The sequence below is a fragment of the Siphateles boraxobius genome, unplaced genomic scaffold, assembly GCF_051911475.1.
Source record: "Siphateles boraxobius isolate OS27281-9 unplaced genomic scaffold, OSU_SipBor_1 15, whole genome shotgun sequence".
Taxonomy (NCBI): Eukaryota; Metazoa; Chordata; class Actinopteri; order Cypriniformes; family Leuciscidae; genus Siphateles; species Siphateles boraxobius.
In genome coordinates, this window is record NW_027508755.1 from 3,875,774 (window position 1) to 3,887,441 (window position 11,668).

General features: G+C 38.4%; 1 protein-coding gene across 1 annotated transcript; it reads right to left on the minus strand.

The window, feature by feature from the left end:
* Nucleotides 1-221: 221 nt before the first annotated feature.
* Nucleotides 222-10,545, minus strand: LOC143738653 (tripartite motif-containing protein 16-like protein). Its single transcript, XM_077230709.1, has 10 exons — nucleotides 9,826-10,545; nucleotides 8,839-8,934; nucleotides 8,510-8,743; nucleotides 7,344-7,503; nucleotides 6,870-6,917; nucleotides 5,219-6,621; nucleotides 3,670-4,991; nucleotides 3,076-3,223; nucleotides 2,065-2,164; nucleotides 222-1,379 (listed from the first exon to the last, which is right to left on the minus strand). The coding sequence occupies exons 1-6, from the start codon at nucleotides 10,396-10,398 to the stop codon at nucleotides 6,074-6,076; spliced, it is 1,659 nt and encodes a 552-aa protein (XP_077086824.1). The 5' UTR covers nucleotides 10,399-10,545; the 3' UTR covers nucleotides 222-1,379; nucleotides 2,065-2,164; nucleotides 3,076-3,223; nucleotides 3,670-4,991; nucleotides 5,219-6,073.
* Between the last annotated feature and the right edge of the window lie 1,123 nt (nucleotides 10,546-11,668).

Below are 11,668 nucleotides of genomic sequence, written 5' to 3' on the forward strand. Positions count from 1 at the left end.
CATCCAAAAACGTTGGATTCATATGATCATGACACAAATTTGCTTATTTGATTAGACTGATGCATACATTTGAAAGAGAAAGCAATGGCAGGGTAGTTTGCAGTTTTTTTAATTAAAGATAATTGCATGTACTAAAGTGCTACTAACATTTACAATGTATGTATAGTATATCCAGTATATTATATAACAAAATGTAACAAAAGCATAATGAATGCACACAATTTTTAAAACAAATTCCAATATTTAATGTCAAACTGTTTAAAGACAAATGTAGTGCCAAAACTAATCCACAACAGAATAAAAATCAGATAATTGTAAACAAAACATAAAATCCAGATACAGGGGCAATCTATTATAGTGACACATACAGTTATTTAAAAAAATCGCTGATGAAGTTATATTTTTACAAACCACAAGATGAGATTCAACTTTGTTATGTGAAAATATATTTGTTTCTTCCCTTTAAAGAACAAATAGGTGAAAACTTAAGCACAACATTTTACATTCTCAACTTTAATTCTATATCCTTGTGATTATTGGTCACTTTTATTGTAACTAAATGAAAGGAAACCTAAAATAGTTAATTATTATAAATGTCAGCAAGAAAATGCTTCTATAAAATACATTCACAGGTAGGCCTGTATTACAATTACATTAACCAGGTAGTCATACAATGATAACATAGATGTAGTTATAGTGGATAAATAGTGACCACTGTAATCGAAGGTTTAATGAAGCTAAATGTAAGACATTAAGTCCATCTAAATGTAAAGGTAACAAACTCACAGAATAATGTCCAGTTGTCAAGTGTCATTTCTGTAATACTCTTTCAGCACCAAACAGAACTCCATGAATATTGCTTGTTTTAAAAGGTTTTCCTGAACACTCTCACTATCTTCAATTGTTCGGACAAACACCTGCTATATACACTTGCCGAAATATACATTTGACTATTGTCATGAAGTCGCTGCATGACTAGAACTAATGGATGTCAATGAATATGTCCTTTACCAAAACTTAAATAATGGTTCTGCATATATCAGAGATCATAAGAGTGGGACTCCACATAAAGACTTTCAGAAACTGTGACAGAAAAAAAGGGAGCACCTCGCTGGACACATCCTACGCATGCCCAAACTACACCACCCAAAAACAGTTATGAAGTGGACACCACTAGGAGGATGCAGGAGACTGGGAAGACCAAGGAAGACATGGAGACAGATGTTTCATGAAGACCAGAAGAATGTCAGTGTCCCATGGGAAGATGAGGAGAACTGGTCCACGGATCGAATACGTTGGAGGACACTTGTTGCCCAATGTGCCCAGCACAGGACTTGATGATGATGTTGTGAGTTTATCCATAACTGTGGGATATTTTTCTGTAAGGAGTATTGCATAATTAAATGTTAAATGCATTTATGTAATAAGCTCACTGATATGTGGTCATTTCTAGGAAAACAAGTATGTCTTTAATAGCAAGCAATAATCATATAAACTTGTTTAAAAAAAAAAAACATGATTTACATGCAAACGGGACAGTTATCAGCAGTGTAACTGATCTGATTACGACATAATAATCGAGTATCTGATGTCATGCGACAAGTCAGATTAGCTTTTGCACTCTTGCAAACAGAGGAAGGTTATGAGTTGTGGAGAGACATCATGTATCATTGGAACATCAACAGACAGGGTCCAATTTGTAATAATTTTAATGAATACAATGCAATTAATATAAACTTTTCTGACAGTGTATGGGACATCCGACTACTTTCCAAGAAGGTGCGCAACTGATTTACAAATATGGAGATAAATATGTACAGGAATTGAGGCACTAGCCATTGACAGCACAAGAAGTAAAAGCTGCATGATTATGTACAAGTATTGTACGAATTTGACAACTTGTTAAATCTTGTGAATTATTAAGACTTTGAGACTATGTTTGTACTGATTGGGCTATGGGTTTTGTAAGAAAAGGTTTAAGAAACAACAAATAATAAATAAAATAAATAAAAATAAATAATAGATGAAATGTTTGATTTAGGGTTAAAACCAACACATACATACCATTGCGAATATTTGCCTTTGTAGCTTTTCGTCTCCCGTTTACTTCTCCTCAAACAATAATGAGCTGACTGAGTCCGAAAGGCCCTTTTGGTCTTTTCAGCTGAAAAAAAAAGAGAAAAGAAAATATCATTATGTAAAATAAATTGGATTATTTAATGGAAAAATTACTGATTTACCTTACAAATATTTCTTGTTACATTATTTGGCATTAAAAGCATGATAAGTGTTGTGATTAATATGAATTTACAACAAATATCACTTTAAAACTACCAATACTGAGGTAAAAGCACGGACAGTTTTGTGGTTACTGTCCTTTTACCACACCTATCACAGTAAAACTAAGATTACTGTGGTAAAAGCATGGTAAGTGTTGTGGTTACTGTGAATTTACAACGAATATCACATTAAAACTACAAATAATGTGGTAAAAGCATGGTAAGTGTTGTGGTTACTGTGCATTTACAACAAATATCACATTAAAACTACAAATAATGTGGTAAAAGCATGGTAAGTGTTGTGTGCATTTACAACAAATATCACATTAAAACTACAAATAATGTGGTAAAAGCATGGTAAGTGTTGTGGTTAATATGCATTTACAAAAAATATCACATTAAAACTACAAATAATGTGGTAAAAGTGTGGTACGTTTTGTGGTTACTGTCCTTTTACCACATCTATCACAGTAAAACTAAGGCTACTGTGGTAAAAGCAAGGTAAGTGTTGTTTTTACTGTGATTCTACTACAAATACCACTTTGGAACTAATTGTACTAACTTACTTTAAACCTAATATGAATATGATTAACTGATAGAAGGTCTAGGCCTGTAGCACGTCACGTGACAGATAGTGTTTAATCACCCTGTTTTGAATTAGAAAGCAGTGAAACGCAAAGCCTCCGTGGAGATGACAGATAATGCAGTGACTGAACATGAGCTAATCTGATTCATTTCGACCATCAGAAAAGACAATATATCAAACATTATTAGGACAGTGTATTTTGCTACTCACCAACATCTGGGACACATGAACTGATGCCAAATATCGCGATGTGTTCGGAAGGAGACTTCTTCAACGCGATTTCCTACTGATAAAATTCGTGTAGTCGTTTATACTTTTTTTTTTTTAAATCAATAAACAGCAAAGCAGTCCAGCGTCCCTGGCAATAAGACCGAAATAATAACATTAAAATAAATACATAAACATGATAAGATATCGTGAATAAATGTCGATTAAACAGCTGCCCGACTGGCAGAAATAATCGTGCATTACATTAGTAAACAAATAAATATATTAAATAAATAAATAAAAATGCTGATATCACGAATAACAATAACGAAATAAACGTGTCAGTATCACGAACCAGTAGATTAAATGACGTGACCATATCACGAACTGCCGTGAGACTGGGCTGTGTGGCACCTCAAAAGCGTGGGAAAAAATCCTAATTTATATTAAAATGAGTGTATAGGCCTACTGAGAAGTCTGTACATTACTCATATTATTGTTTTTATAAACTTTATTTAACCATCTGGAACGGAGAAAAAATGATACCACTTAGCGCCTCTAGTGGACTTTTCACCCGAAAAGTGCAGGGAAACGTACCTGGAGGTACGTATTTTAGGTTTTGCAAAAATGTAGGCAGAGTAACGTATTTCCCATGAGCCTGGGTTGGGAGGAAGTGCTGACACCTGGCTGAAGGGCTGAGGTAGATCTGGAGGGTGTGCTGACACCTGGCTGAAGGGCTGAAGTAGATCTGGAGGATGTAGTGACATCTGGCTGAAGGGCTGAAGTAGATCTGGAGGGTGTACTGACACCTGGCTGAAGGGCTGAGGTAGATCTGGAGGATGTGCTGACACCTGGCTGAAGGGCTGAAGTAGATCTGGAGGAAGTGCTGACACCTGGCTGAAGGGCTGAGGTAGATCTGGAGGGTGTGCTGACACCTGGCTGAAGGGCTGAAGTAGATCTGGAGGATGTGCTGACACCTGGCTGAAAGGCTGAAGTAGATCTGGAGGATGTGCTAGCACCCGGCTGAGGGCTGAAGTAGATCTGGAGGATGCGCTGACACCTGGATGAAGGGCTGAGGTAGATCTGGAGGATGTGCTGACACCTGGCTGAAGGGCTGAAGTAGATCTGGAGGATGTGCTGACACCTGGCTGAAGGGCTGAAGTAGATCTGGAGGATGTGCTGACACCTGGCTGAAGGGCTGAAGTAGATCTGGAGGATGTGCTGACACCTGGCTAAAGGGCTGAGGTAGATCTGGAGGGTGTGCTGACACCTGGCTGAAGGGCTGAGATAGATCTGGAGGATATGCTGGCACCTGGCTGAAGGGCTGAGGTAGATCTGGAGGGTGTGCTGACACCTGGCTGAAGGGCTGAGGTAGATCTGGAGGGTGTGCTGACACCTGGCTGAAGGGCTGAGGTAGATCTGGAGGATATGCTGGCACCTGGCTGAAGGGCTGAGGTAGATCTGGAGGGTGTGCTGAGACCTGGCTGAAGGGTGAATTTGATCTGGAGGGTGTGCTGACACCTGGCTGAAGGGCTGAGGTAGATCTGGAGGGTGTGCTGAAGATGATTGCAAGGTAGAGGTTGAGCCAGAATCTTGTAGAAAAGATAGAGGCTGATTGGTCGTCCTGTTACATGGTGGAGGCTGAGGTGAACCCATGCTAAATTTAGGGGGCTGAGTAAAGTTGTAAAAGGTAGGCTGAGGCGGCAGTTGTCTTGGGTTGTACTGTAAGGGCTGGACTGGTGCCTGTTAGAAAGGTGGACATGGGGAATTTGACCGTGCAAGAAACTGTGAACATTGTGAGCAACTGCCGCATTTTGAGCATTTTCAATTGAAGCTCGGTGTTGTTTGTGTTGTTGAGGGCACAGCTGATCTTTTCAGTGAAGATTTCCAGTGTTGCTTCCATCTTGGTCTTCCTTTTCCTGCTCTTGGCAGATGTAAGAAAGAGGAGAAAGTGTTTGGCCATTGTATCACAATTACAAAAAAAGCAGTTAGGCTTGGAGGGTAGACATGAGTATAAGGAAAAACTTAGCAGTAATGCAGTACAGTACAGTAATAACAGAATACAAAATAGTAATGGATGGGTTAGCTAAGCGAATACTTTACTAGTGATTTAGCAAAAGCCTGATACAAACATGATGATTCTTACTTCCAGAGGACTTGGTGGCTGTTGTGTTTCTTCCAGTGGTCTCTGTAATGCCTGCAGCTGATGAGCTTTCTCCAGATGTAGATGGTGCAGAAGACACAGAAGATGCAGATAGGAGAGACTCGGTGCTTGTATCATCTGGTGCAAGCAAAGATATCATGTAATGCTATATTGTGATTTATTCAATGCAAATATTATGAGATGGTTCACATTACCACTTTTCATAACACCCTCAACACACACACACACACACGTTACCATAAGAAGATAATGATCACATGGTAGCCCCCCTCCTTATATGTTAGGTTATAATATGGGATTTAGCATTTTATTAGCACCCCACCCACCACCAACCACATTATCCAGAACTAGATCTTACTGCTTTTTGCAACAACAACACTGATATATTTCTCCTTATCTGGAAATAACTATTTTACATCAACAACTTTATCAAACGTTGTGAAAGTCATTTATTTCTTCTAAAGAGTTCATGATTTGAATCCCTTGTGACCCAATATTTCAAATATCAGAAAGTGCTTCTTCATCCCTCATCTTCTGCATCACAATTTTCCTCACATTTTGAACTGTGATTGTATTCCAACATTATTTTCTCCACTATTTTCTCCACTATCTCCACGTCATTTTCATTAAAACAGTGTTTGAGAAAAGCACACACACTGTTCTTACTGTCTCTATGAGGATTTGTTACACACATTTATTCTGTTTTATTTCAATGAAGTTCATCTGTATTAATATAATGAAGAGGAAATAAGAGTCTCTATAACATCTCACTGTTACTGATTTATTGTGCAGCTCAAAGTATTATGGGTAAAATCTCTCTATATCTGTTCTGAAACATCAACACAGTTTCACTGATGATCCATAATAAACATAAAACCCAGGATAGAGCGGCTGAGTGAATGTGGTCTGGACTGTGTGGATGAGACTCATTGTGTCAGAGACGCTGTAGAAGGACAGAGTTCCTGCACTGTGATCCACATACACTCCTATTCTTCTGTGATCCACACACACTCCTATACTTCCGCTGATGGAATTTACGGGGAGAGAAGTGCATATCTTATTGTGCCAGAATCTGTAACTGGAGGAAGAGTAGTACAAACTCCAGGACTGATCATTATATCCAAACATACACTGATTACCCCGTCCCTTCCTGCTGATGCTCTTATATGACACTGATATACACACACTACTCCCAGTCCACTCAATCTCCCAGTAACAACGTCCACACACACTCTCTCTACACAACACCTGACGCCACTGATCAAATCTGTCTGGATGATCAGGATACGGCTGCTCTGTGTCAGTGTCTGTGATCACTCTGTTCCTCTCAGAGAGACTGAGGTGTTTATTCACTGTGTTCAGATCCAGAGTCAGCTGATGGGAATCTGATGGAGAGAAAACACATCAGAAACAGGAATTATGAATCTGTCTGATCTTTTAATGTATCTGATCTCTTCATGAATCAATGTTCAATGTATCATCAGTGTCTCAGTACAGATTACCAAATATCCTGAGCAAATCCTCATTTACATGATCAATTATAAAACTCTTCTATCATGATTTATTTCTCCTTCTACAGGAAGAACATGAACACATTCAGTGAGTTTTTCTGCTTGTTTTTCTAGTGACTCACATTGTAGGAAGTCGTTCCTGGTCTTGGGATTCATGTTGGTGAATGTGACTGTGGAAATAAACAGACATGAACAGTGTGAAGAGAAATGACAAGATAAAATACATTCATTTCTGAGACATTTCTAATATAATGCTGTATGAAATTAGATGATGGACTGATTTCTGAGAGCAGATGAATAATCTCCAGGGGCTTCATTTATAAAACACACACATCGGATTGATCCTAAATTCCATGAATATCATCCTACGTCATGAATACACAAGGGATATTTGTGGCCGTTCTGTGGATTTGATGCACTTGTTCACATTGCATTTGAATTTAACATGAACTGTGATTTATAAACTGTGATGCATTTAAGAATTTTTTTCTTCAAATGGACGTTTTATAAATCGTAGGAATATTTCAGAAACGGTTGTGCGTTCAGATTTAGGATCTTTCTCCACACGTCTGTATAAACGAGGTGCAGGACTTTACCTCCGTCTGAGATCTTCTTGATCTCCTCTTTGCAGAAATCCTCCAGTTTGTCTCTCAGCTGACGGACAGATTCTCTCATGCCATCAAAAGAGGAGAGAGAAGCGAAGGGAACGCCGGGTTCATCTGTAGATTCAGGAGGTGCTGAGAGAGACTGGAAACTCTACAGAAAACAGAAATCAAAACTCTGTATCTTAGTTTGCTCTAGTATTTATAAGCCTGTGTTTCAGTTCTCATTAGTTGGTTCTCTTTAATGTTCTATGCTTGGTTATCGTTAATCCTTTGTCAATAAAGTCTTTTGCATTTATCTTCTTCATCTTGTTGTCTACCGCTGCTAAACTGTGACAATAGTCATGACAGTGTCTCTTTTTAAGAGGACTTTTATTTCAAAATATTATATTATCTGCAAGTCAGGTTTTTTAAAAATATATATTTGTAAGATTTGATGTAATTAACTACAAATGCATTCAATTAATGACACTTCTTTTTCACGAGGGACTATGTGTGAACTTTCCAGGTGTTTGGATGATAAAACATCTGCATGTTGAGAAGATTTGAGGAAAAGCAGCTCAAAGGCTACGAGTAGATTGACTATCATATGTAACTTTTGGCTGTTAGTGACACTGAAACTTCACAAGGACTCTTAAGGATCTCAAGGTCAGGTTTTGTTTGGCTTTTATAAGCATTGCTAATATACAGCCTCACTTCCTGTCTGGAGACTTTGTGAACTAATTCATCAATGTTTTACAGGTAAACAGTTATGGAAATAAAAATCAATATTATCAACTTTGAAGATCACATGACCCGATTTTGGTAGAAATTACTAAACATATTTTAGTAGAAATAAAAGATTTGGAAAATCTAGTTGGCTGGATATTGATATCATCAAGTTCACTGATTTCATCAAGACAAAAGAAACCAGAAGGAAAAATGAGTTAATATTTAATGGTAAATGTCCCAGGGCTTTGTAAGTGCATCTCTTTAAACAGAAGATGATCAGATGAGCGTCTGACTGATGATTATATGATAACACAACACTCGACTGAATCTGACTGAATTCCTGACAACATCTCAGTCAACGGCTCATTCTGCTCTCATGAAATGTTTCTCTGTCATAGCAGGATCTTGCTCAAGTCCACTATGATCCTGTTCCCCTAGATCTCTGTTACCTGCAGGAACTGGATGTGATCTTGTGTGTGTGAAAGCTGCTCCAGCTCAGCGTCTCTCCTCCTCAGATCATTGATCTCCTGCTCCAGTCGCTCCAGTCGTCCTTCAGCTCGACTCACTGCAGTCTTTTCCTGATCTCTGATCCGCTGTGTGACCTCAGAGCGGCTTCTCTCAATGGAGCGGATGATCTCAGTGAAGATCTTCTCACTGTCCTCCACTGCTGTCTGTGCAGAGCGCTGTTACACACACATCACAATCACACACTTGCTTTAGCAGGACTGACAGAGTCCAAACTGAGACGTCTCAAACTTCTCTTCTTCTCCAGACTCACCTTATGAGACTTCACAGCCTCTCTCAGATGCTGAAGATCTTTCTGTCTCTGCTGGATTCTCTGACGGATCTTCATCTGTGTCTCCTTCAGCTGTTTCTGGAGGACAAACCAATGACAGCAAATGACAACTGAAATGTCAACATTATTTCATCAGTACTCAGTTTTATATGAATACTTCACCCTAAAGTTTTAATTCTGTCATCATTTACTCTCGCTCATGTTGTTCCAAACCTGTATGACTTTCTCTCTATTGTGAGACACAACAGAAGATATTTTGAAGAATGTCTCAGTGGTTTACAGAGGCCAAATAAAATATGGTGACACGTCAATAACATCAAACCTCATTGGTTCTTGCACGTCACAGTCACATGACTAAACATCATGATGTCATGACACAAACACCACTGTAGTTTGATGTTTTTGATGTCATCATATTTGATTTGGGCTCCACGTTCATCAATGATTTGTTTTAATTTGTGAATCAAACTTTGGGCCTTTTAAAAAGTGTACTTATTGGAAATAATATAGTAATATAATGGTGAAAATATAATATAATATAAAGTAATATAATGGTGTGAACTGAACGTAATGTTTTCAAACACGTAATTGCATGTACTTTGTAAAGTGTACTTATAAAACAGTTATGAAAATTGTCTCTCTTTAAGTGCACTTAAGTGGCCTTTCATTTAATTTAATATTATAATATCTGCAGTTTTTTTTTAAATATACTTTAAATTTGAAGTACAGTACAAGTGCATGTCAATTCACTTAAATGTACTTCTTTTTTTAACCACTAGTTGTTTAGATTACTTTTATGTTTTTTCTCTTTTTGGGAGATTGAAACTTTTGTACCTCACTGACTTTCAATGTATAGACTAAAATATGAGACATTTTTCAAAATATCATCTTTTACATCCCATATAAGAAACTCAGTCAACCCGGTTTGGAACAACATGAGTAAATGAGTGAGTCCCTCTCAGTTCATACCTGTTTCTCTGTCCTCTGTGCTGCAGTTGATACAGTGTTGTGGTTTTTATGTTCACTCTCTTTACACCACACACAAATGCACTGTTGATCAGTAATACAGAACATTTCTAGCTCTTTATCATGTTTACGGCAGATCATGTCCTGCAGTCGTCCAGTGGCATCAATCACTTTGTGTGGTTTACGAGAGTGAAATTCCTCATGACGGTCAAAATGAGTTTGACAGTAAGATTCCTGACACACCAGACAGGACTTGACGGCTTTGTATTTTCTTCCAGTACAGACGTCACACTCCACGTCTCCAGATCCAGCGTAACAGTCAGCAGGAAGTTTAGTCTTCTTCAGTTTCTCCACCAGTTCAGCCAGAATGGTGTTTTTAGCTAAAGCAGGTCTTGGACTGAAGGTCTGTCTGCACTGAGGGCAGCTGTAGACTCTCTTCTCATCCTCCTGATCCCAGCAGTCTGTAATACAGATCTTACAGTAACTGTGTCCACAGTGGAGAGTCACTGGATCCTTCAGGAGATCCAGACACACTGGACACATGAACTCATCCTGAGATATTCTGGCTTCTGCCATTTTACCGCATGAATACAGAGACACAAACACACAACAGCTCAACAATACTTCAGTTTCTGTTTCCCTGAACTGAGGAGTTGAAATGGTTTCCTGCTTGTGTGTTTGAGTGACGTGTGTAAAACAGGAGTGTGTGTAAAGCAGCTTCCTCATTCTTGGTCAATGAGAGTCACTTTCCTGCTGTGTTTATGTGCCCTAGTGGAGTCAAAAACATCGTTATTACGAATTCTGAGAACATGAACAATTCAATCCATTATATCCCGTGTTATACAGTAAATTCAGTTTTTATGACTCAATTCCGTCCGTGTTGGGCTTTACTTTCAGTTTTATTTGCAGTAGTTTGTGCGTTGGCTTGATGAAGAGATTCTCATCTGATCATCTGTGATGCGTATGGAAGGCCAAGAGGGCCAAAAACATGTGAATTTTAACGCAAATTTAACGTGTATTTCACGCGTGTAATATATGGAATGCTAAAAGGCTCACAATGCGCCACTTTCCTACCTCGTTTTGTTAAAAAACGGCATAAAAAGCTCCGTTTGAATGGCCAGGCGTCACTTTTTACGCCAGCAACAAGCGAAACGCCGTAAAAAACACAGTGGAATTGTATAAACAACGACGTATTTTTTGTTGGTCCGAATGCGGCGAAAAAAATGACACTCTATATGCTCATGTAACGCCACTTTTTACGGGGCACAGTGTCCCCAATGACGCGTATCATAAAATGATAATGATTTCCACTCGGGACCATAAATTTGAACTGTTATCACCCAATCAGTAAAGAACAAGAACAGACCACATTAATCCAACCCAGCACAAGGATGAGCTTCCATGCCTCAGCTCACTGAATGTATACTGAATGTTGCTGAAACGCGAATTTTAACAGTGCGACTCGACGCGTACGGTCAAGTGCGAGATAAGATGCAAGTAGCTAAACTTAACATTTCATATTTGACATTTTATTAGGTCATAAATGTTAAACGAATGACAAAAAATAATCAGGCAAACTCGTTAGTTTCGTCTAATTTCGCCATTTTGAACTGAAAATAGGCCTATGTAACGTGTCTCATGTAATGTAGTAATTAGCTCAGCTTTAGGAGGGAAGAGAAAGGGATGAAGAGACTGAGAAAAAAAGAAAGAGTGATGGAGATGAGGAGAGAGCAGGTATTGACAAATAATCTGCCCACTGACATGGTTTTAAAGCTATTTCTTATCCTTTTTTTTGGTCTTAAAAACGTCTTGAAATACACATATCAGAGAAATAAAAAATTTGAGA

What these genes read in the sequence shown, in the direction of transcription:
- LOC143738653 (XM_077230709.1), bottom strand. Translation starts at nt 10,398, where the DNA reads ATGGCAGAAGCCAGAATATCTCAGGATGAGTTCATGTGTCCAGTGTGT. An exon ending in AGGCTGTGAAGTCTCATAAG is followed by an intron (nt 8,744 to 8,838) that starts GTGAGTCTGGAG and finishes TGTGTGTAACAG; the next exon opens with CGCTCTGCACAGACAGCAGT. An exon ending in CAGGAACGACTTCCTACAAT is followed by an intron (nt 6,622 to 6,869) that starts GTGAGTCACTAG and finishes TCTCTCCATCAG; the next exon opens with ATTCCCATCAGCTGACTCTG.